The 25676-nt window shown below is 27.4% G+C and overlaps 4 protein-coding genes across 9 annotated transcripts; 3 read left to right on the forward strand and 1 right to left on the reverse strand.

Annotated features, from left to right (window-relative positions):
* Window positions 1-344: 344 nt before the first annotated feature.
* LOC130669950 (uncharacterized) lies at window positions 345-5791 on the forward strand. 2 transcript variants are annotated; one of them, XM_057473114.1, is made up of 4 exons: window positions 345-500; window positions 596-946; window positions 2443-2805; window positions 2964-5791. In XM_057473114.1, the coding sequence occupies exons 3-4, from the start codon at window positions 2443-2445 to the stop codon at window positions 3696-3698; spliced, it is 1098 nt and encodes a 365-aa protein (XP_057329097.1). In that variant the 5' UTR covers window positions 345-500; window positions 596-946; the 3' UTR covers window positions 3699-5791. The 2 variants fall into 2 exon arrangements, with proteins under 2 accessions (XP_057329097.1, XP_057329096.1); XM_057473113.1 differs by having other exon boundaries at window positions 381-946.
* A 1170-nt stretch (window positions 5792-6961) lies between these two features.
* Window positions 6962-12910, forward strand: LOC130669697 (uncharacterized). Of its 2 annotated transcripts, XM_057472717.1 has the most exons (5): window positions 6962-8709; window positions 8785-8872; window positions 9326-9424; window positions 9522-9660; window positions 9741-12910. In XM_057472717.1, exons 1-5 carry the CDS (start codon window positions 7128-7130, stop codon window positions 11823-11825), a joined length of 3993 nt encoding a protein of 1330 aa, XP_057328700.1. In that variant the 5' UTR covers window positions 6962-7127; the 3' UTR covers window positions 11826-12910. The 2 variants fall into 2 exon arrangements, with proteins under 2 accessions (XP_057328700.1, XP_057328699.1); XM_057472716.1 differs by having other exon boundaries at window positions 6963-8872.
* A 448-nt stretch (window positions 12911-13358) lies between these two features.
* LOC130669702 (cyclin-dependent kinase 2-interacting protein-like) lies at window positions 13359-19130 on the reverse strand. Of its 2 annotated transcripts, none has more exons than XM_057472731.1 (4): window positions 19089-19130; window positions 15915-16132; window positions 14236-14344; window positions 13359-14151 (listed from the first exon to the last, which is right to left on the reverse strand). In XM_057472731.1, the coding sequence occupies exons 1-4, from the start codon at window positions 19102-19104 to the stop codon at window positions 13955-13957; spliced, it is 540 nt and encodes a 179-aa protein (XP_057328714.1). In that variant the 5' UTR covers window positions 19105-19130; the 3' UTR covers window positions 13359-13954. The 2 variants fall into 2 exon arrangements, with proteins under 2 accessions (XP_057328714.1, XP_057328713.1); XM_057472730.1 differs by lacking the exon at window positions 19089-19130 and adding an exon at window positions 16193-16481 and having other exon boundaries at window positions 13389-14151.
* Window positions 17958-25567, forward strand: LOC130669701 (putative uncharacterized protein DDB_G0285119). 3 transcript variants are annotated; one of them, XM_057472727.1, is made up of 4 exons: window positions 17958-18949; window positions 20596-20733; window positions 21707-22182; window positions 22798-25564. In XM_057472727.1, the coding sequence occupies exons 1-4, from the start codon at window positions 18938-18940 to the stop codon at window positions 23072-23074; spliced, it is 903 nt and encodes a 300-aa protein (XP_057328710.1). In that variant the 5' UTR covers window positions 17958-18937; the 3' UTR covers window positions 23075-25564. The 3 variants fall into 3 exon arrangements, with proteins under 3 accessions (XP_057328710.1, XP_057328712.1, XP_057328711.1); XM_057472729.1 differs by lacking the exon at window positions 17958-18949 and adding an exon at window positions 19561-19801 and having other exon boundaries at window positions 22798-25567; XM_057472728.1 differs by lacking the exon at window positions 17958-18949 and adding an exon at window positions 19935-20130 and having other exon boundaries at window positions 22798-25567.
* The last annotated feature ends 109 nt before the right edge of the window (window positions 25568-25676 follow it).

The following is a 25676-nucleotide window of genomic DNA, read 5'->3' on the forward strand; positions in this document are numbered from 1 at the left end:
TCAGCTCCATTACGCTTCTAAAATTTTTTAAACATTTGTTGATTCAAAAATTAAAATTTTTTTGAATCTGTTACTTTTAATATAATTTTTAAGCATAAATTGTACGTAAATTTTTTTCATGAAAGAAAAAAAAAAGGTTTTGATAAAAATTTCACCTCAAATAATTTAAAATAGTTTATTATTACTTGTAAAAAATAACTAGTCGTGAAATTAATTAATAAATTTGAAAAATTATTTATTTATTTCTTCGAATTATTTTCAAGTTGGCATAAAGTTGTTGATAAAAAGTTTTCCTTCCACAAATCCGTTCAATGAAAATATATCTTTAATTTGTATATTTTCATGGTTTAAATTTCATAACCTTTAACAACATCATGGCCAATAAGATAAATAGAAAAGTTGTAATTGGAAACTGATGTAATACAACTCAGTGTACATGAGTTCTTTTTTTTTTGGTACTGTAACGTAGTAGAGGGTAGAGGGCTAAATTTTAAGTGATGGTAAAATTAAAAATAGTTTTATAAGTAACGCAAAAATAGTTTTTTATTTTATTTAAGTGTAAAAAATAACTAGATGATTTTCTGATCATGTGCAGAAAATAGCAACGTTTTGTTATGGTCTTCCCCGGTCTTTCTGTAAACATCCCTGGAGAGAGTTTGACAGAGTGTGGAGGCAAATCCCGAAACGACACGTAATCCTCTTGAGAATGGGTATTGTTAAATACGGCATCGGCATGCTGCAGTCATTTGTATTCACTGGCAATCGGGAATAGTGAGAAATTGAGTACCTATAAAGTCCAAGTAAATATGGGGAAATAAGTCAGTACGAGATGGTGTTTTGAGAAGTGATATCGTCCGGACAAAAAAATCTATTGCGTCATCCTAAAAAAATTACAAAATATCAGTGTATTCATTTGTTTATTGGATTTATTCATCAAATTACCGAGGTAATAATTTGTTTATTTTTTTTTTCTCTATCAAAAATTATTTTTTTATTATGAAATTTTTACTTGCACTTTTTTTTTAAAGAAAATGATAATTTGATTATTTAAAAAAATTAAAATAAGTGTATTTGTTGTTTTTTATAATAAGATATTTTTTAAATTTAACAATTATTGGATTCATTTTTTTTTTTTTTTAATAAATTTAGAGATAAAAAATAATAGAACATTTAAATTGCACACCTCGAACGCGAAGCAGAGAAATAGTGCTCTATTGTCACCAAATTTGACACTTCAGCCATTTATGAATTTACTTGCTTAGTGGCATGTGGTCCAATCAGGACGATAGCCAAGAAGGAAGAAAAAAAAAGTTTACTTGCTTTTCAAATTTCATTATTTTTAGAGTAAAAGAAAAAGAAATTTTTTTGCTGTTTTCTAGACATTAAGAGATACTTTTTTTTTTTATATACATTTTTTTATTATGTTTTATGAGATAACACTATCTCTGGGTGAAAATTCTGAGAATTACTGAATTATACCACAGAGATTTGAATTCCTGATATATTTTGATTATTAGTTTGTTCATACTCACAGATATTATTTTCTCTCTAAAATAGACTCATAAAATTAATAATATTTATCTGGAGTAAACAGGCTTCAACATACTGACCATCAAAACACGTAGATAAGATTTTTTTTTTCTAAGGAATAGCGTTGATAAAAATAAAAGTTCAGTTACTCTTCCTTCAAATCTTTATAATAAAAATGATAAATTAAAAAAAAAAAATATTTCAAAAAATTGTACCTATAGTATTTAAAATTTCCTACATGTGCATATTTTTAGTTTTTTTTTTTTAATTGTTGCTAACTCCAAGATCATAAATTTTTAAAAGTAATCCAGAAGTTGCTCTGCATTCATTTCGAATTTTTAATCCGTTTCATAATTTAAATTTTAATTACTAGTCATTATTTATAAGTAAAATAATTAAAATTTTATTTTATTGCTCAACTGTTTTATTAAAAAGAGGAAGAAAATTATTAAGTAACTTGAGAATTTACCATTAAACTCGTAGCAATAATAATTTGAAAATTATTTTACGTAAAAATTTCGATTCAAAATTTAAAAATAACTTTCTAGCACAGTATTACAAATTCTATTTACTAAATTCCGTACTTAAATGTTTAAATTTTTTGTTACCCGTTCAGTAACAATTAAATTACTTTTATTCTACTTGATAAATTCAAATATTTGTTAGTAAGCAAGTAACTACACAAAAAACGCATTTTTTGACGCAAGAAAATTTTTCCTCGCTCCAAGAAAATTTTCGTTTTCAATTCATAATGCAAAAAATTTCTCCGGGAATAAAAATTTCCTTTGGGCAAGTAAAAATTTTTTGCGCCAAAAAATACTTTTATCTGTGTAGTAATTTAGTCAATAATGTAATTACTTAACATAAAATATTATTTATTAATTGAACATAAATTTCTGTTTGTTAAAACAGATGAGTACAAATCCGATTTCAATTCTGCAAGAATACTTGCAAAAAAATAACAATCCCCTACCGAAATATGATATGGTCAGCACTTCATTAGCTAATCACTCGTTCACATTTCGAGTGAGCTGCGATGTCAAAAAACAACCTTACACAGCTCTTGGTGAAGCTAATAGCAAACAAATTGCAAAGCATAGATCAGCTGAAAACATGATTATTTTGTTAAATCAAAACAATTGTGGAATAAAATATGGGCATTCTGAAGAATCATTTTCAACACCCGAGAGGAAATCCCTCGGGTCAACTGGCAGCCCATCTTCAAATTGTTCATCGGATTATTCACGGGAATTTAATCCTATTGGCGCATTACAAGTAATTTAATTAACAGTATTATTATTTAAAATATTTTAGTGATGCAATTAGTAGTTTGCAGTGTAAGCAGAAATTTTGAATAAAATCTAACTTGCATTGTTTTCGTTTTAAATTTAAATATTTGAAGAGTTTTAATAATTCATTCTATTTGATTCCAGGAAATTTGTGTGAAAAACAAATATGTACTACCGAGTTACAGTGAAGGTAGTTATGCTCAGGGTCACTCGAATTTCAAAATGACTTGTACTTTAGGGACTTACAAAGTTGAAGGTGCATCGAATGGTAAAAAAAAACAAGCCAAGTACGAATGCGCTAGAAAAATGTATGACGAATTAAAAAATATGTCAGAGGATGAAAAAAAAAAATATAAAATAGTAGGCGACAGCAGTGAAATGCAAGTTGTTAATGCAAATGATAGCAATAGTAAAAATACTAGCGCATGTAACTCGCGAGAATTATCGATCGATTCACCTGCTTCTACTCAACACGCGATTGAAAAAGCATTATCGTTATTTCCTAAATTAACTAAAAGTCACAGTATAATGTCCGATCCTAAAAAAATAAAACTCTCAAATTATCATTCTTATTTAAAAAGCTCTCTTGATCAAATTCAGCAAAGAAATTTTTTTGAATTTTATCAAACACTAGATCTACAAAAAATAAAAAATGATATTGATAAACTGTCAATTGTGCTTGATAAAATTTGTACTATTTTAAATATTGAAAAGGAAGAAGCTCTTGTTAAAACTTCGGATAATAAAAATTATGGAGTTGTAATTAAATTGAAAACTACTCCGGAGTTTTCAGATGTTGGCATAGGTAGTAATGCAAGAGAAGCTAGATTGTCTGCTTTATATCGTATCATCCGGACAATTTTTTATCTATTAATGTAATGTAGTAGATAATTTGGTGCTCTATCAAAGTCTTCATATCTATATTAATGTTTAAGTTTCTGCGATATTGATGTTAATTTTTGTTTTTTCTTCCAGTAAAGTAAGAAGTCCAATACCCGATCAGGGAACTAGTACCCGATCACTCATGTATTTGTGATCTTTCCTGAACGTGTAGTAGTTACTTGATCGGGTACTAGTTCTTCGATCAAGTATTAGTTTCCTGAACGTGTATTAGTTACTTGATCAGGTAATCGTTTTTTGATCGAGTACTAGGTTCGGGTATTAGGTCTTATACCTTACAAGTCTTAGTACTTGACGATAATTTATGAATTGAAGTTTTTAATGTCATAATAGACGTGATATAACAAATAATGTTTGGAAAATATTGCAGAACGTTAATTATCTATTATTTTGAAACAAAAATTTATTATTATTATTATTATTATTATTATTATTATTATTATTATTTTGTTTAAAATATTAACTGACTGAAAGATCATAGCAGCCTTTAAAATCAGCTTTTTGCCGACGTTTCGCAAACATTTCAGTTTGCATCTTCAGGGCTAGGTTTCCCCGATATTAATATCGGAGCAGTCTAGCCCTGAAGACGTCGACTGGAAAATTTGAGAAACGTCGGCAGAAAGCTGATTTCCGACGTTGCAATCATGCGGCAGAAATTATTACTTTAATTAATGTCGAATTTTTTGCACGATATTTTTCAATTTTTTAGTACAAGAATAATTAATGACGAGTTTGTGTTGTTGTTCAAAACTTTGAATCACTTTATAGACTAAATAAGCGATCAGATCAGACAATGAACTGCTGATCCCCACACTCGAACGTTAAATCTTGGGTATATTCTACTCTCTCTTGAAAATTTATTTGTTTTAATGTCCGAGACTTTTTGTTGATTTATAATGAAATGAACAATGTTAATTAGGAGCATAATATTTTAAAAAAAGCTAATAATTTATTTTAGTTTAAATTGGATGATTTTTTTTTTATGATATTTGACTCATACTTTTTGTTACTTTATGAATTATTAAATCTTATATATTAAGATTTTTTTATTTAAAGCATGACAAGGTCAAATTTAGAGATACTGAAATGAATTTTCAACGCTCAAAATTGGATAAAAAATAAAAAAAAAAACAATTCATCACTGTAATTTTAATAAAAATTTTTTTTAACAAATTAGATTTTTTTTTACTTTCATAGCAATAAACTGCTGATGTCTATTTTTTTTTTTTTTATTTTAAGTGAAATGAAATTTTGTTACTGCTGGTGTAGTATTGTTGACTAAATAATATTTAAGACCCATAAGTATCAAAGGAAAAAGTTTATTTAAAAGTTACGCCATTGATAATTTGATTGAAAAATAATAAACTTATTTCTGGCGGGAGTTTTACTTATGGGCCTTAAATTAAATGATATATTTTCGTTCAGAAAATTTCTTCTTCATTTTTTAATTACTATTATTAATACTACAGATTGCGTTTAGTTTCAGTCGAGTAGTTAGAGAAATTTCATGTTATTAAACATGTTTTAAACGCATTACTGAAATAACCAATGAAATATATTGACTTGAAAAAGTATGTGATTATGTATTTAAGAAATATTTATTAATATATCTATAATTAATAACAATGGAGATTGATTATGACGGTCAAAATATTTAAAAGTTTAAGTTTAAACTTCAATGAAATAAATAAATATATAATATAATGTATTGAATAAATATATGAACAACATATTACAGTTTTACATGATCATTATCTACTGGTCCATTATCATTTGACCTTACCATTGTCAACAATTAATGATCTGATAAAACTGTGATATATTTTACGATAGTTATACATATTTTATGTATTGAACGGTGAGAAAGCACAATTATTTTTTTATATAAACGTTTGAATATAAACGTTATGAGATTTAAGTTTAAAGAATATCGTGTTGGAAAATATATATTGATGTAAACGTTGAACCCAACTATGGGAAAATTAATGGAACGAATTTACAAGATGACAAATCAATTGATGTAATTTTATTTTGTGATGAAATTTAAAAAATTAAAAAACTTAAAAATGTTATTTATTGGATATTGTTTTTTATTTAAAATTTATACATTTAAATTATTATGGAAAAAAAAATTAATAAATGTGCACTTAGATAAGTGAAGAATCAGTACGCGCACTTTTTCAAATTTCATTATTTTAATTAATTCATGTATTTATATAAAATTTTCAAACTGTCTCATATCTGATACATTTACACTCATGATAAAATAATTTATGTAAAAGGTGCCAAATTTTTTAAAAGACCAGGACTTTATGAGTGTGAATGTAGAGAGGAGAGAAAGGAGAGAAGAATTAAAAATATAAAAATAGAAAAAACTCACATACTTATTTTCAAATTCTATACATGCGCATTTTTTAAATTTTATTCGATTTCAATTTAATTCACTTATTCGAAAATTTTTAAAACTGACAATTGTCAGCTACATTCATACCCATGACATTTAATTTTTTTTATTTTTATGATCCTGGAGTAAGCAGACAATTAATTATTTTTGGATTTTTTTTCCAAAAATCAGTTGCAAAAAAAATATGCGCACGTAGCAAATTTGAAAAACTACGCGCGATTTTTAAAAAACATTTTTTTTATAATTTATCAGTTTGAATAAAAATTAAATTATTATGAGTGTGAATGTAGAAGATATGAGATAATTTATAGATTTTGAATAAATAAATAAATCAACTGAAATAATGAAATTTAAAAAAATGCGTGAACTGGTTCTTCAATTCTCTAAGTACGCATTTTTAAATTTCCATTCTTCTTACATTTTATTTATTTATTTAAAATTTAAAAAATTGCCAATTTTCAGCTAATTTCACGCTCATAAAACTATAAGACGTCGGCTAACTTATGAGTGTGAATGTAGTAGACATCAAACAAATTTAAAATTACAAATAATTAAAAAAATAATATTTATAAAAATGCACTTATTAATTTTTAAATTTTTTAAACGCGCATTTTTTTTAAATTTAATTTTATTATTTTAATAATTTAAAATTTGTTTGATGTCTGCTACATTCACACTCATGACTAACTTCAGTGTCATTTATTATTTTTTTATAGTAAATAAAAATATCAATTGCCAGTAAAATAAATTTTCTCATTACCGACCAAGTTAATTGAAGTAAGTAACAAATGTAAAAAAAAAAAATATATAACATAACCAAACAACTTCAAAGGTATCTGATGTTTTCTGTTTGCGCGAAAACGTGTAAAGTAACTCTATAAATATATAGTTAAAAGGGAAATAAAAATCAACATCACAAATAACAAAATAATAATTTAAATAAATAAAATGGTGGTGATAAAATATATAAATTAATAAATAATAATTAAAAGTTAAGTGTAAATATGGCTGAAATAGCAAATTCCTCAGTATTTACAAACGGAGTTACTTGTAATACTACAGATTTACTTCAACGTGCATTCCAAGAAGTTATAAATGATGATGACCATGAATTCGTAACATTTTTAACTGATGGTGATGTTTCGCATACAATTCATCTCACCCAAGCCCAGGCTGCTGAATTGAATTTAAATTTCGAGGTTGATTCCTGTGCCGATGATCAATCTGATGATTTGAGTTATCAACCACCGCAACATCAGTATCAAAATAACGGACTAAATGAATACCACGATACCCATACTAATAATATTAAATCCACAGCATCACCAGAAACACCTGAAACGATTGATTACGAGACTGCGAGATGGTCAATTGATAACAAGTTGGACGGACATGATGCCGACAGTGCCAGCAAAATGATAACTATCAGCGATATCAATAGTCCAGGTGGTAAATCAATTGATTTAATTCATGAATTTGAAAATAATGCCCAGACAAATGTCCAGGCCTTGTTTGCTGATTCAGATTCTTCTAAAAAGTCGGATCTAGATCCTAACATAACAAATAATTTCAACGAAATTCAATTGACCGTTGATAGAAATAGTCAGAATTATCCGTCTCCAGTTACGTCATCTGCTCCTCAAGTTTTGCAAAAGCTACCAGTTGTATTCCCATCATCGCAATTTATTATAAAACCAGCTCAGACAATTTTGAAAACTGGTAAAAGTATACGATTAGTTTCTAATAAATTAAATACTAGTGGTAATACGTCTGGTAATTCTAATAGTAATCAACATCAACTTAATCAGAATTCAATTTTACTTCCTAAAGTATCAACACTACTTAATTCTCATATATTTAAAGGTACGTCTGTTGCTTCACAAATCGTACATAATAATTCATTGTCTGCACAGTTATTAACTCCGCAAATAATAACCTGCGATTCTTCAAATCAACGTATCAACAATTCCACTAGCTGTGCTAATAATAATAACATTAAAAATGGCAATAATTTAATAGCAAATGGTGCGAGATCACAAAATCTAGGCAACGCACAACAAATACGTTTGCTACCACGTGTTGCTGGTATCCAAGAAGATAATGCTCAGCAATTTACAGCAATTAGTAAAAGTACGGAAATAATAACTGGAAAATTGACGTCAGCTAATAGTTTAATCAGCAACAATAAAATATCTACGGGATTGTTTACATCCAAGTCGGTGCAGTTTTCTCCGCAAGTTTTAAAAGCCGGTGCTGGAAAACCGACGGCCCCGACGAAGCTGCCGATAAATTCAGCAAATTCGGGGGTGACTTTTCAAACTGGTACGCGTATTAAAACGCAGCAGACTTTCAAAACGATAAATCAGAGCGGATTGTTGCAACGAAATGGCACTTGTGTGTCTACACCGGTTTCGATACTTAAGCCACAGCCAAAAGTGGTGATTCCTAAGCAAAATATTGCAGCGATTAGCTCACAGAATATTTCTGGTGCATTAAATGGTGGTGATAATTTACAGAGAATTGTCAAAATGGTACCGCAGAGTTTGTCTATGAATAACATTAAGCGCGTGCAGAGTAATGATGCTGGTAAGAAACCAAATAACTCGGTATTGAATAAAGTAAATAATAAAAAGTCAAAAATTATGGGAACGTTTTCTTCAGTTACTGCTGGACAGTCTGATTTAGCTAAACCATTAGGTTCTAATGAAAATCCTATTCAAATTGTTCAACAAGGTCATACTTTTCATAGGTACATATATATATTTTTTTTTTACGATACTAAAGTTAGCAGACAACTAAACATTTTCGGATTTTTTTTTTTTTCAACAAATCAATTAGAAAAAAAAAAAATTTTAAATGAGCACACGTAGAAAATTTAAAAAACTGTAGGTGCAATTTTTTAAATATTTTTTTTTTTTTTTATAGCATGTTTGAAAAAAAAATTCAAAAATTATTAAACGTCGGCTAATTTCAGTATCATGTATTTTTTTTTTTTTTTTAATTAAGGTAAGAGACTCAGTACCTGATCAGGGAACTAGTACCCGATCACTCATGTATTTGTATATCTATACTTACTAAATTTGACTAAATATAGATATACAAATACATGAAGTGATCGAGTACTAGTTTCCTGATCGGGTACTAGTTCTCTGCCTTACATTCATTTGTTGATCAATTTAATTATTAAAATTTTATTTTTTAGCTCACAAAAATTAACACAGTCACAATTGAAACAAATTGCTCATGTATTACAGCAACGAAGTCAAGAGTCTTCTATTCCAAATGAAAAAATAGTCTATAGGTTTGTATTTGTCAAAAAAAAAAAAAAAAAAAAAAAAAAATTATTATTATAATAATGATAATTAATAATTAAAATAAATATTATCCGGGTTTTGTAGAGTCGTATTCCCAGAAGAATTAGATCTGAGGATTAGAAACCCCATGAATTTGTTAAAAACTCGTGGTGGTAAGCGAGGCAGACCTAAAAAGAAACCAACAAAATCTATAATAGTAGAAGACGACTCTGAGGAAGCAAAGGTAGAGTATTTAAAATATAGAATATTTATAAAAAATTATTGTTTGAATAAATAAAATAATAATAAGTGCAAATAATTTAGGACGAACGAAAGAAACACGTGGCGCGAACACGCTCTGGCCGGCTGTCCCGACCACCGAAGCATATCGTGCGTGACTACAAGCATCTCCATCATCTAGACTTTATGGAACCTGATTTAGATGATTCTGACGGTGGGTACAGCGACTACTGCGTCAGTACTGATAAGATTGACTCTGAAGAAGCCGCCAAGGATTTACTGACTGGCTACGAAGGTCCCAAACGTAAAATATCTGATCACTTCCGCTGCCCCACGTGTAGTAAAATTTATTTAGGAAGGACGCGGATGGCCAAGCACTTTGAGTTACACCCAGATCACGGTAGTCCTGAGCAACTTCCGCCGCTGACTGTGGAGCCCGAGCTAAAACAGTCGCCGCAATATCCCCAAGATCAGTTCAAACGCAAAGGCAAACGACGCGGTCCCTGGGCCTACATAACTCCGGAAGCTAAATCAGAAAGACGGCAAATAAAATTACAAGAAGCATTAGCTGCATGTGATAGTAAAGAGATACTTAAAATAGCTGCTAAACCAGTTTTAAATGCGCAATCATTATTTGATCTCATGGTTATTAAGTCAGACAATTGTTTGAAAACATTTCTCAGTGAATTAAAAAGTTTAGTTGATACTGCGCGTGAGAGAGTCAGCACAATGCTGTCACCGGAAAATGACGATGACGATAAAGATGAACACGTTCTTGAATTAAATGATGATTTGCTATGCGACACACTGGGATTAGTACCTGGTTATTACAACGTCAATGATGAAATATTTAAAAATTCCAATCAATTTTACAACACGTCATTTACAACTTCAACAGACGATGAACCTCCCGCTAAAATACCCAAATTAGACAACGATGACGGGAAAGAAAACATCGACGAGCGTCTAAATCACTTTGGCGACAACAATATTAATGTCAACGTTTCTAATTTTCTTACTGACCGTAAGTTCGAACCCGTCAGTACAAACTGCCCAGAAGTTCTCACTGCATTGACATTAATGCCCAGAAACTCAAGTCCCGTCAGCACATCAGACAGTATAAGCAAATCAAACAATGTGTCAACAAAATTACTTATATCGAATCCAGAAATTCAAAGTCAGATCTTAGATAATCCTGGGTTTCAAAAAATTCAGATAAATACTTCGAAGGATTCATTCAAAAAATTAGAACCCGCCAAAGATGGATTTACTCGTTTGAATGGCAGCAAACTGGACATCACCAACAGCCAATCATCAATGTCATCATTATCAACATTATCAACCTCATCATCAGTATCAACGTCATCAGATTTTACAAAATTAGATAATAATTACGAACAATCTAAACTAGATAATAATTTAACTCAAGCATTTATAAAATTAGAGCCAATTCAACAAATTGGTTTTGTTAAATTAGAAAACGGCAGTGTCGGTACTTATCAGCAGAAAAATTCAACACAAAGTTTTAAATTACAAGGTAATAATTACACTGATAATACAGCACAGAATAATTGTAACGAGAGTACTAGTAGTAATAGTAGTAGTACTAGTAGTAGCAGTACTAATACTAGTATCAGTACTAGTAGCAGTAATATTATAAATACCCAGACATTTACAAAAGGTTTTCAAAAGATAATACCCAAAATAATAACAGTGTCGTCGGCAAATGACAATACTGGTAATCAATGTAATAAAACAGAGGCATTTAATAGTAACGGTACTGATAATAAAGATATTCTTAGTAAATTTTCAAATTTACAAACGATAATAAATGAGAGCGTGGTACCGATAATGACAAATAATTGCGACGGTAATTTATTTGTTGGTACTGATAATATAGATATTAATAAAATAACAAATTATGATCTAGATTTACTTAGTAGTAATGGAGTTATTGATAAAAATTTAATGATTGATGAAAAATTAGTTGAACAATTGCAGCTGGTTGATCAGACACGTCTGGTTGATGAGCTGGTATCTGAAAGACTTAAAAATATAATGCCTGATAATATTTTAGATAGTAATTTAATAAGCAGTAATACTAATTTGGATACTGAACTTGATTTTGAGGCACTGAGCGAAGAATTTAACAGAAATACTAGAAGTTGATTTAAATACCTCGTATATATATCACATATTTTTTTATATTGTATACCTTCAAACTTATATATTTCTTACTCCATTGTACTTTATATGTAAACCATATAATTTATTATTATACAAGTGTTTTACTACGTCTTCAGTATAACGAGAAAAAATATAAGTATCTCATGCATTCGCAATATCATTTATTGTATTTATGAATAATATATTTATAAGTATGTAGGATTTATTTAAAAAAAAATACTAAACTTATATATTTTTCAATAGCTACTAATTTTATTTTGTAGAAATTAATGATAAGCGAGTGACTATTTTATAAGAAAAAAAAAAAAAAATTAGAACTAAGTTGTGGATTAATATTAATATTAACATAAATATCATTAATGATTAATAATCGATGAGGCAAATTTATGATACTGGAGTTAACCGATGTCTTATAATTTATGGATTTTTTTAAAAACGTCAAATTACAGAAAAAAAAATATTTTAAAAAATTGCACATGCAGTTTTTTAGATTTCCTACATGTGCATATTTTTAATTTTTTTTTTTGTAATTGACTTGTTAAAGAAAAAAAAAAATCTTAAAATTGCTAATTGTCTGTTAACTTCAGGATCATGAAAATTTAAATCTAAGAACTTGGAGCTACTGCTAATTCTGTAGATTTTTTTTGAGCTAGTCCTTAGCTGATACATGTGACAAATTATTAAATTTAAAAATTCATAAGTTAATCCTTCGTTATTATTATTATTATTATTTTTTATATTTAGATCTCAAATTAAATTATTGAGTTTAAACGAAATCTAAATTCGGAGTTTGACGAACTTCATTTTGGACAATAACTCATTTTCTGTGTATATATTTATTTATATACTTTATACTTTATAATGAATAGGATAGTTGTTAAAAAAAAAAAAATATGAATATATTTTTCCGAATTGTTAAGATAAAATTAATATTTATAAAAAAAAGTTCTGGTTATTTTTTATTTTTTTTGGAAATAGACACTACGTTGGTTTGAACTCACAAATACTTAAAATAATAATAGTGATGTTTATGGTAAAAATATAAATCAATGATTAAAAAAATATCTACATAAATTATTTAATTAGTATCAGAAAAGTGAGATTTTGTAGTTATTATTATTTATAAAATTTACTAGGCCTCAATTTATGACTTGAAAAAAAAGTTAAATGTAGACATATTTTCATACTAAGAAAATATTCCATCCATGTTATCTATCATGGTTTTAACAATAAGTTATTTGTAAATATTTTCATAAATTATAATTTAAAAAAAATACAAACGCTCAATGTTTAAAAAAAAAAAAATATATAAAACGTTTATGTATAAAATATGCTTACAGATGTAAAATGTCAATTCCATAAAATCTAACTTACAGGTGTTATAATTATAATTTAAACTGTCAACATGATTAAATAAAAAAAGTATGTTTTAATTATATATTTATTTTTATTTATGTAATTTTAAATAACTGGTCATACCTATGTAGCACACTCGGTTTTGTGAGATCTATAGGATAGAAATTTGAAGCTGTTTTTTGATGTACCTGAAGATAGTTTTGTTCCTCGGAACGTTTATCGAGGAACGAAAATATATAAGCCACCAAAATTTTGACAGCGATCAGAAATTTATGTCACCGAAAATAGTATATTGTACAACTAGTGCTGTAAGTTGTCGATTGCCCACGAGATCGAAGTTGAGCGCACGAACGAAGTGAGTGCGCTCATTCGCTCGAGTGAGTAATCGACAACACCGCACGAATTGAACACAGTTTTTTTTATCATTAATGCAATATAAGTACTATCTTAATGTTCGCGGTTTTATTCTCCAAGTAGCTTTTTGCTGATTCAACTGTTGCCGTGACATTTTTGTGGGTTAAACGATAATCTGCATGCGACAAGAAGTAAATTTTTTGAGTGCGACAAGTTTACTTGATAAAAAAAGGAAAAAAGAAAACGTAAATTCTCAATGAGTGCTTGAACCAACATCTGTATGATTTATTTACATAAAAACATTTGCCTTGAGACAAAAAAAAATTTATCTTGTCCTTTTAGAAGACATCTTTAAGACATCTTAAAGTTGTCTCTGTGCTACTTGGGTAATTAATTAATTATTACCTGTGGCCTGTTTCAACGAGTAAAGATTCTAGAGTAACATTTAAATTATGAGGTATCATTGGCTGATGGACCCAAGCCGCTAGATGTAACATTTTCCAGGAATCACTGTAACCATGAGCGACATTTTCTAATATTTTTCTTTTTAATCTAGCTTCTTCTCTATAGGCTTCGTAAATTTGTTCCACTGCTTTCTCTATTTAAATATTTAAATCATTTTATTAATATTAATACTTTAAATCCATTAGACTCGATAATTTATTAATAGAAAGTTATTTACCGAAATTTTGAGTTGTCCATATTATGAATAATTTATCATTACTGTTATGGATTAATGATACTGTTTTTATTTGAGATAATGCACGATTTAGTCTGACGACAGTCTCATCCTATAATTTAAAAAAACATTAGTTTTATAAATTTTGTAAGGTGATTTGATAATTTTCTAAATTAATCATTTAGTTTAAGTGATGAAATTATTTGAAGACTAATTTAATTATAATAATTATCAGTATTCGTAATTTGAATATTAAAAAAAAATAAAATTAGAGTGATGTTGTCGATATTAGTATTTAAATTTACCGCCAGTTTTTTATAATGATATATTATGCATAATTACAATATTATATTACAATATTACAATTACAATATTATATATATAAATGAATAATTAATAAAAAAAGAAAAATTTCCATGGGTAAAAAAATGTAATCAAATTTCATGATCTGCATTTTCATGGGAAATTATGACACGTAATATTATTGCTGGGAAATATTGACTTGGAAAATTCCGATATAAAAAAAATTCCAAATAAGTTCGACTTGAGGAACTTCAAAATTTGAAACAGATCAGAATTTCGAATAGAACTTTTTTTGAACTTTTGTAATTTTGATAGTAAAAAAAAAAGTTTGTCTAGGACTTTCTACAGGTGAATTTTAAATCAGAAAAAGAACGTTTTCAAAATATTTGTTTGAAAACGTATTTTTACTACATTTTACCCTCATTCTGTAAAAATTTCCATCAGAAGCCAATGGCCCCATGTCTCAAGTTTAGAAGTTCCACATGTTTAACTTTTTTGGAATATTTTTCGAAGGAATTTTTTTTACACGGGATTATGAGTGGATTTTTTTTTATGAGCCAACAATTTTATATAATATCAATATATATTTTGTTCTACTAAAATAATAAATTGATTACGATGCAGCTTAATATTGCAGCTGTTTCAATTTGCTTACTTTTTTTTTTAATAAATAAGGAAGAAAGATTTATTTATAAAATGCATCTTAATTTATTTTTCATTTGGCGGTCGTTCATGAATTAAAAAATAAACTGTATCCACACAATATTTTTTATTTACTTTTAAATATATAAGAAGTCTTGTGTTAAAATTTCCTTATACATTTTATCAAACGTAAAAAATTGAAATATTATTGACTGAAGCGGTTTGCCGTAAACTGGCCTCAGAAAATCTTAAAGTGATCCCTGATAGTTGATCCCATGACAACTAAACTTCTAATATATACTAATAAAATAATTGCTACTAAAATAGTGTCCTGGTCAGTGGGAGAAGTTATCAGATAACTTGTCGCGAATCAGTTGACATGGAACCAACTGAAGTTAATAATTATTTTTAGAAATAAGTCTTTGATTACAAAGATAAAAGTTACGTGCAATCCCTGATTAAAAAAATTCATTGAAAAGAATTGAAACTAATGTAATACTTCTGAATTTATTTTAATTCTCAATGTATTTACTGGTTGGAATTAATTGAGAAGAATTCGACGTCGTAAATTCATTTCAATTTTTTTTACTTCTAGACGAGACCAGAAATTTAGTTTTATTTACTGATTGAAATGAATTTAGAGAATTTTCAATATATTTAAAATTTTTTGAATTTTCTACGAGACCAGAAATCTGGTACCAGACTATTTGTTAAAAAACTGACAATAAAAATATTACCAATAGATTAATATCATTTTCTAACTGATCGCAAAGCTCTTGCAGCCCTTCTGGAAATGATTCATCAGTTTTAATTGCTGTTATTGATTTTATAATTGACAATCCGTGCAAATGAATTCCATTCCATGTTTGAATATCTCTATGAATATCAGCAGCTAAGTCCTTGATGATTCGTGGGTTTCCGGTTAAATTTTTCTGTGGAGATGCTTTGGGTGAAGCTAAAATATTTTTTTGTTTTTAATAAAAATGTAACGTTTATTTTAAAAATAAAAACTTACTTATAACTGGCAGAAATCGTTCCATGATTAAATTTTATTTTAAAATACTTTAAAAACAATAACATAACCTAATTTTTTCAAATTCTTTTCTATCAAAATATACAATAATAGTAATTAAATTTTGATTTTGTTAATTAATCATTTTTTAAATGCCAAAGTTTTAATAGAAATGATTTATAAAATAGTTAATAAATAATAATATAATAATAAACACTTTAAATTCTCCTCGATTAATATATTGAGTTCAGGTGGTTCGATAGTATCGATATTTTAGATTTAAAGTGCGCAATCGATTTAAAGCCCAAAAATCAAACACGAAAATTCTGTTTGTAAATGAAACCAAAAAAATTTATAAGTGAATCTAGCAGCCATGAGACATTTTATGAATTTAAAATAAATAATTAATTAATTAAGATAAAGCAATTTTAAAAAATACGAGTACCGTTTCTTCATGGATCTAAATACGCATTTTTTTATTTTTTTTCTACTAACATTTTATCTATTTGTTCAAAAATTTAAAAAATTTCCACTTGTCAGTTACGCTTATACTCATAAAAATTTACATAAAAATCGGGCTTACAAATTTTGAAAGGTTTTATTAATTAAATTTACGAATAATTGAAGGTAATTACGTTCAATTTTATTATTTACAAATAATTTCTGTACATTGATTTCATTTTTGATTTAATAATAATAATTTTTTTTGAGAATTTCATGAGTTTTGATAATTAATAATTTTTTATCAAAATTTTCTGAGAATCTTAATCGCAAAATTATAAAATTAAATTTTATACAAAAAAAAAAAAAACTTTAATTGTAATTACTTGAAATAATTAATAAAGTGTTCGGGAATTGATTCAAGACATTTTAAAATTAAAATCAATTAAATAAAATTTAGAAAGTAATTATTACTTTTGCGCATGATTAAAAAAATTCGATTGAGCGCAATCTGAATGTAATTTTTTAATTTCCGGTATTATTTTCCAATGTAATCTCATTCTTGATACTGAATATCCTTCAAAATAATGATCGGATGACTCGGTAATTTTTAATGAACGACAATCAAAAAACAATCATTAATTTAAATCCTTTTCAAAAATTATCATTCAATTTCCATAAAACAACATTCTTTTGAAAATTAAGGACAGAATAAATTAAAAATAATTTTTCAATCGTTAAAATCAGAGCTTTTGAACAAAAAGTTATTGAAAAGTGCAACATTTTTGAATCAGTTTTCCAACCGCGGAAAGTTTCCATTAGTTTTTTATTTGAATGTATATTTCCACTTATAATTCAAGTAGTTTTTGATGTTCAGATCATCAATTTGATATTTTAATAATTAATTATCAAGAATTACATTTACGTATTACAATAATTGCATTATCATTCGAAATGATAATTCTTGAAAGATTAATTTGTCTCGTTTGTTACAACCCTGGTTGAGAAATCCGATTCACCAATAGGATTTAATCGGAAATTTCTGATTGAATTTCATTGGAATGAATCGAAAATTTCCGAAAAATTTATCATTTTTCAATTGAAACCGATTGAATCCCATTCAAAATTTTTAATCAGAATGAATCGGTTCCAATCAGAAAATAATACGTAATAAAAATATTATTTTCCGATTGGAACCGATTCATTCCGATTAAAAATTTCTCATGGTATTCAATCGGAAAATATTATTTTTATTTTTATGCACTTTTTCCGATTAATTTCGATTAAACTCAGTCAGAATTCTTAACTAGGGAATTTGATAAATATTTATTTTAAAAAAGAGTGCGGTAATTTAAAAAAAACGGCCAATTTAAAAATACTGTAATTCAAAGAGTTTGCATGCGAAAAAAAAGTAAATCAGAGAAAACGTTAGTTAGTTCACATTGTGTATTGTATTGCTTTTGTTTGGAGAACGGTGATGTGTAAGAGAACAAGGTCACTTGGGTTTAATGCTGGCTGGTGTAGTCAGTGAACAAGTTGTCGAGGATCTCGTGGTACCGACTGTACTGACCGGTGCTACAGTTACATTTATCATTACTTCAATTTTAAAAAATAGAAAGATAAAAAAAAATATTAAAAAAAAAAAAAAAAGACAAAAAAAAATCCGCTTGAAAAATATTTTTCTACTTCACAAATCAAATAAAAAATTAATTGTCTCATAGATAAGTTATCAGCAGGTTTTAAATGATTTAAAGTGATAAGTTGTGAACAACAAAATAATTAAATAATAGCAAAAAAAGGGCAAATTATATTTAATAAGACAGTTTTGTTCAAGCTGGAGTATTTATACTGGAATTTTCTCATGACGCTCGGCCATGATCTGTAACTCACGTATGTCTGGTCAATTTCCCATCGTTTTAATTTGAAATTCCTTATAAATCTCATATTTTTATAGCAATAAATTATTATTACTTTATATATTATTATTATACAGTCATTTTGTTATACATTTATGTAAAAAGTTAAGTTATTAATTCACTGATATGATATATATTAAAATACTCAGTATAATAATTTATTAAGACAAATGTGTGACGTAACTAGAGTGATAAACGTTTTTGCGGTAAATGTTTTTTAGTTTGCCATCTGATAAAAAATATATATATGTATATGTACATGTATATATATTTAAAAAAATATTAAGTGTTTTGTATCTGATATTGAATCAGTTATAGCTTTACTAGCTGATAAAAACGTTTTAGTTGATTTAGATAATAAATTTTTTTAAAAATACAATAGACTTTTAAAATGAAGATGGAGGTACGTATTTATTTATCGATAATTAATTATTTATATTAATAATAATGATTATTTATTTTAATTGTTTATTCATTACATTTATTTATTTTAGGAAATTTAAATAAAATTTTTAAATAAAAATATTTTTTTTATTCAATACCTGGATAAATTGTCATGAACTATTGGCTTTCTGACCTTCGTATTATTGTAGACTATAATAAAAATATGACTTTATTTACATAAATTTTTTTTTCTATATGTAATGATCTAATGATAGATAGAAATAATTAATGCCTTTCAAAATAATAATGACATGTGTTATTAATTAAGAAATAAATAAATGATTTGTGTTATTGGTTTTTTTTTTTTTGCAATTTAATATTTAAAGGGAGAGGTTTAGAGTACAAGGTCCTTGTGCTCCTGATGCGCGACCAAGAATTACGATCGTTGAACCGACGTACATAATAAATAGTTTCAGTACTCGGTGGTTTATTGCTAGAAATATATATCTTATATTTAAATATTTAAAATCTGACGTTTAAAAAATTACTAAACATAAAAAAAAAGTTTAATGATTTACGTCATAAAATTAAATAATAATAATAATAATTCTGGGAAGTATTATCTTATCAATTGATAAATTTTGAAATATTGGCCGTCGAGTTCTCTGTAAAAATTAATTATAAACAATTATTTTTATTTCGGAAACGCGTACGTATCATTATAAAAACAGTTTCGTTCTCGATTGTGCCTATAATTGGATGACTTTCACCGGTTTTATCTTAAAAAATAAAATAACTTTGAAAAAGTAATGTATGTTATACGATTTCGAAGAAGAGTTTTACACTTTCGGCGGGGTTTTAAAATTACCAGGTAAAAAAAATTGAGGAGAACAGATGGTTCTTACATTTAAAGTATATATACATATATATGTTTATTATTCATGTATATATATATATATATATATGTGTAAGTAAATATTATATGGTGTAGGACATGTGTTTTTAGTATATGTGGATGTAGAAAGAGTGTCTGGCCCATTTTAGTTGGGAAGGTAACAGGCGCGAGTTACAGTTAGTTAGAGCGCGCGCTTCGTCGCATCTACACCACCGGCATTCCTGGACTCCAGTGGCCCGCGTCCATAGTTTGCTTTTTTATAAATAAATTTTATCCCCAAGACGCCAAACGTCTTTACTCCAAAGGTTTTATATTTACAATATTATAATAATAATTTAAATTTAAATGATCACTTACTATCGGTTATCGGTTATTAGTTAACGTTTTAGCAATTATTGATTATTGATTACTGATCATTGATCATTGATATTTATATTTAATCATCAGTACTTGGTTTTCAGTCTTTGTGAGTAATTTTTTGCATCAGTTATGGTCAGTCAAGTGACTCATGAACTTTATGATCGCGAGTGTGTTGGTATCCGCGGTGGGATTTTATGATTTAAATTTTTTTAACTCTTTTTTTTTAGTTTTCTTAAACATGAGAGTCAGTATGTTAAGGAGAGACTTTATGTGAACGTTAAAAAGAGTTATGGGTATTACAATAAACTTGCTAGAGTAATGCGTTGTATTGAGTCTGATTGAGAGTAAAAATGTATACTTCTTTTTGAGTTTAAGTTCAAGTAGTAAAATGATACTTTTTTATATTGCAGGTTGATCTTAGGAAGGAGCAGTTGAAGAAGGCTACAGACAGGATACAGCGTGAAATTGAAGAGGTCACTGAGCGTGAGCACGAGTTGAGAAACGTCGGAAGTATTAAAACAACATCACACGAAACTGTTGATTCTAAGGTAGAGAATAGTTTTTTTTTTCTATTTCTATTTTTATTACTGTGATATGAATAAGTACATACTGAGTATGTGGTATATTTGTACAGAGTAGTTTAGTTTTGTCTTGAGTGTATCGGGTAATTTGTATTGTAATTAATCTTAAAGTTTGCGTTGCATGATTTAGACAATTGACAATAGACGGATGTCTTAGCTAAATATTGACTATTTTCACTGGAATGTCATGTGAGATATTTTATTGTGAGAATGTTTTTTTTTTTGCTTAAGAAATTTATGGAGAGCGAAATGTTATTTATTTTGTCATGTAGAAATACTTGAGAAAAGAGTTATAAATAAGAAAACTAAACACGATTGTTTATATCTCGTGTAATTAAATTATATTTGATTAGACCTCAGTATTTTATACTCCAATTTTATCATTTTTTTAAACTCCACATAAATGTCTTTAGAAGTTTCTAATTAATAATTAACTACTTTGTCATTTTAAAAAATTTGATAAACTTAAAACACGTGGTCAGTTATTTATATTTTTAATTCTCGAGGTCACGTAGGATCGAGCCACGTAATAATCTATTAGAGTATTTACAGACTTGCCTCAGGTGTCCTCATGTCGATTCTTTACACGTAACATATGACAAATTTACAATATAGTTACAATGAGTAATCTTAGTCAATATAATATATATTTTTCTCACGTATTTAACGTTCATTGTACTCCAATCCTTGTAGTTCCATCATCACCATCATCATCATCACAGTAATTAACATAATTTTCATCAATTCATGGAATTGTTTCACCGGTCACCCGTAATTTATTTATCGTGATAAATAAAAATTTAAAAAACTAAATCTACATTGATAAATTTTAATTAGTGTCTTGTTCGATGAAAGCTATATCAATAATTGGTGAAAGTTTAAAAGCTAATTTAATAATATATATATATATATATATATATTTAAATAATTAATTTAACAGGTTCGTCGAATGCCACAAGCATTAATATCGGGAAAGTTAAAGAGAACAACGTCAACACCCCAGATATTGGAGCCGTCAGTGACACTGACGTCTAATAATAATAATAATATTAATAATAATAATAATAATCTCACACCCAAAATGACTAATGGAGTTATATCGGCACGTACGACACCGACACCACTGCGTTTTGCAACATCGCCAAGTCAAAAGGGACTGATGCACAGGTTTTTAGCGACACGTGGTAGAATTTTTAACAAAAATTCGTCACCACCTGCCGATTGTTTGACACCACCACCGACACCGACCATTGTCCTGAACCCTCAGAGTATTCGGGCTTTGAGTAAAAGTCTGGAAGTGAGAATAGAACCGGATGATGAGCCGAAAAAACCGCAAACTAGAAAAGGATACGTTCCGGTTGAAGAAAAAATTCAAAAAGAACTCAATGATATGAAAGAACGTGAAAATGAACTGAGGTATTTTTTTTAATATTAAATATTATTTACACTGTAAAAAAAACCGGGGTAAGTTCAGGCGGTGTAGGTGTTAAATTTCAACACCGGAAGCAGTGTTAAAATAACACCGCCGCCGGTGTAAATATTCTTTACCGGTGTTAAAAAAATTTCTTGGTGTTAAAATATTTTTTGGTATTGAAAATATTTTACTTTGTGAATATTTTTACTTACTCGATCACGAAAGATAAACAGTAATTTTATTAATTAATTAAATTATTGGTGATTGAAATGTTGGTCGTAAAATTGTGTAATTTTTAAACAAATTACGTATAACATAATTAATAATTTAAATAAGTACATAGCAAAATCGAAATTACCTCCAGATAATATTCATTAAATTTTTATATTTTTTTATGTATAATACATTTTTTTTTCTAATTTCTATATGTGGAATTTTTTTTTACACCGATTTAACACCGGTATTTTAACACCGCCAAATTACACTGCCTAGACCGGTGTTATTTCATTTTAACCGCGCGGTGTTAAATTGAGTACATTTTTAACACCGCTCTTTTTACATTGTATATATAAATAATTTAAAATATAAAATTTAATATAATAAATTAAATTTTTTAGGTTGATGAGGTCAAGGATGCTGGCTAAATCTCAACCAAACCTGATTGAAATTGGTAATGACAATGATTCAGATATTTACGATGGATCGAATTCACTGAGAAGTGGAACATCATCGAATACACTTAATGACGATGACTCAGATCGAGGAGAAAATAGAAGTGGGAAACACAAACCAAATCCGCGACGTCGTAGTACACTTATTGCTCAGTGGGAAAATCTCATAGCTGCAAATAAGGAGTCTTTGGAAAATGGAAATGAAAATGAAAATAATGTCTAACAATACATTATTGATATTTATTTATTAATTTTAATAATATCTATAATTTAGTACTCAAAAAATCAAGGGTAAAATATTTTTGGTATTTTTTCCAATATGGAAATTTATATACAGTATTAAATTATTATCCAATTATTCATCTTAATTACCTTGTTTTCCTGTAAAAAATTATTTTAACTGCTTCACGCTTGGTAATTAACTTCTTATTTTATTCTTTAAACTCTGCAACGACTTACAGAAAAAAAAAAAAAAAAAAAAAAAAAATGACGTTAGCGGGAGATAATTATTATTTATAATCAAAAATCGTGTGCAATCGTTAGTTAAAACGACTAAACATCGAAATTATTTTTTATATATCGATATACATTAGTCATAAATATAATTATTTCTATATATATATTAGGGTGGTCCTTATTTTTGACATTTTTGAATTTTTAAGTTCCCAGAGGCTTATGTGGTTCGAAATAAATAAAAAAAAATATCCTCAAAGTTTCAGGTCTCTATCTCAATTTTAACCCGTGCCGCAGAGCGATGTAAGTTTCCCCTTTAAATAACACGGGGTTTTTGGCATTGAACGATTAAATTTTTATTCCGGCTAAAGTATTTGTTCGAAAAATTTGAAACTCTGTAGACTTTATCCTCATATTAGCAGCTACTCCTCAGAATTTTTACAGATTTTCAGCTACTATAATTTTGGGGGTACAGCATGATGAAAAAAAAGAAAAAAATTATTTTTTTTATTTTTAGCTAAAATTTTTTTCAAATAATATATCAAATCAGTCTGCATCCTTATCAGAAGTTCTTACATTTTTTCATTCTCGCACCTAAGTGGGTGAACGGTATATCTTTGTTGCACTAATACAGTAATCAGGAACTTTGCATTAGTGTGCAGTAAAGGGTTCCTTGAAAGGATTTTTTAAATTTATTACGATTACCTCACAAACGGTTTCAATTACGGCAGAAATATTTCCTCAAAGTTTGAGCTCTTAACTCCAACGGAACCACGTGTCGCAAATTTTGTTTTTGTGATTTTTTAAGTTTATTATATTTATTTATAAAAGAGATCTATTTTATTAATAATTTATTATAGTTAGAAAATTGTAAACAAATAATTATTTCGATATTATAATGCACAAAACTATCAACCTTTTGTTTATTATTTATTGCTTAAAACAAATAATAAACTTAAAGGTGACCAACTTATTTAAGCAAATATTGAAAGAAATTTAATTTATTGATAATATTTATCAACTGTTAAACTGAGACATAATATGATTAGTGGCATTGATATACCGATCTCAGATATCAATTGAATGCATTATGTACTTTTGAAAAAGACACATTGTCAAATAACATAAACAAAAATATTTCTTGAAAAAATCACAAAAAAAATTTAGCGGTAACTCTTCCCGTTAGAATTAAGAGCTTAAACTTCAAGGGAATTTTTTCTGTTGTAATTGAAAAAAAATGCTCGTGATTACTGTATTAGTGCAACAAAGATATGCCGTTCACCCACTTGGGTGCGAGAATGAAAAAAAGGAAGAACTTCTGAAAAGGATGCAGGGTGATTTGATATGTTTTTAAAAAAAATTTTAGATAGAAATAAAAAAATTTTTTTTTTGTTTCTTTTCATCATGCTGTACCCCCAAAATTATAGTAGCTGAAAATCTGTAAAAATTCTGAGGAGTAACTGCTTATATTAGGATAAAGTCTACAGAGTTTCAAATTTTTCGAACAATTACTTTAGCCGGAATAAAAATTTAATCGTTCAATGCCAGAAACCCCGTGTTATTTAAATGGGAAACTTACATCGCTGTGCGGCACGGGTTAAAATTGAGATAGAGACCTGAAACTTTGAGGATATTTTTTTTTATTTATTTCGAACCACATAAGCCTCTGGGAGCATAAAAATTCGAAAATGTCCAAAATAAGGACCACCCTAATATATATAAATATATAAGTTATTTTAATATGAAACATCTGTAATTTCAATAATAAATTTCATGATAAAATAATTTAAATATCAATAAAAAAAATTTTAATTTTATTTATAATTATTAATTAAATACTTTAATTGGTAAAGTGATTTTTTAAAATGAATTTAATTAATAATAAGTGTAATTAATTATTAAAATAAATATAATTCCCGCTAAGCATGCGTAGAGTTTAAGAAAAAGCGCGTGGGTTGATGACGCGTGCGCTCTTTCAACGAATGATTAAATTACAATTGATAAAATTTTATCTAAAATATAATAATATAAGAAAAAAAAATATATAAATATAACTATTTGAAAATATTGATGTTTTATCTGTTAATTAAATTAAAAATTTTAAAAACTAACTTCCGTATTTTGAATTTTTAAAACTGAACTATTTATAGATTTTAAAGGAGATTACTAATGAATTATTATGAAACTAAGTTTGATGTTAACATAAAAGTAATTTTATTAAATTAATTGAATTATATATCGAGTTAACGTTTAGAGAAATAAATTTTTCTTAAATTAAACTGATAAGTGCAGCGAGGAATCGAATTTTTATCACATCTCCCTCTGTTATTTAAATCTCTCCTTATATTAAATTTTTTTTTTGTTAATTCGTC

The sequence above is a fragment of the Microplitis mediator genome, chromosome 6, assembly GCF_029852145.1.
Source record: "Microplitis mediator isolate UGA2020A chromosome 6, iyMicMedi2.1, whole genome shotgun sequence".
Lineage (NCBI taxonomy): Eukaryota > Metazoa > Arthropoda > Insecta > Hymenoptera > Braconidae > Microplitis > Microplitis mediator.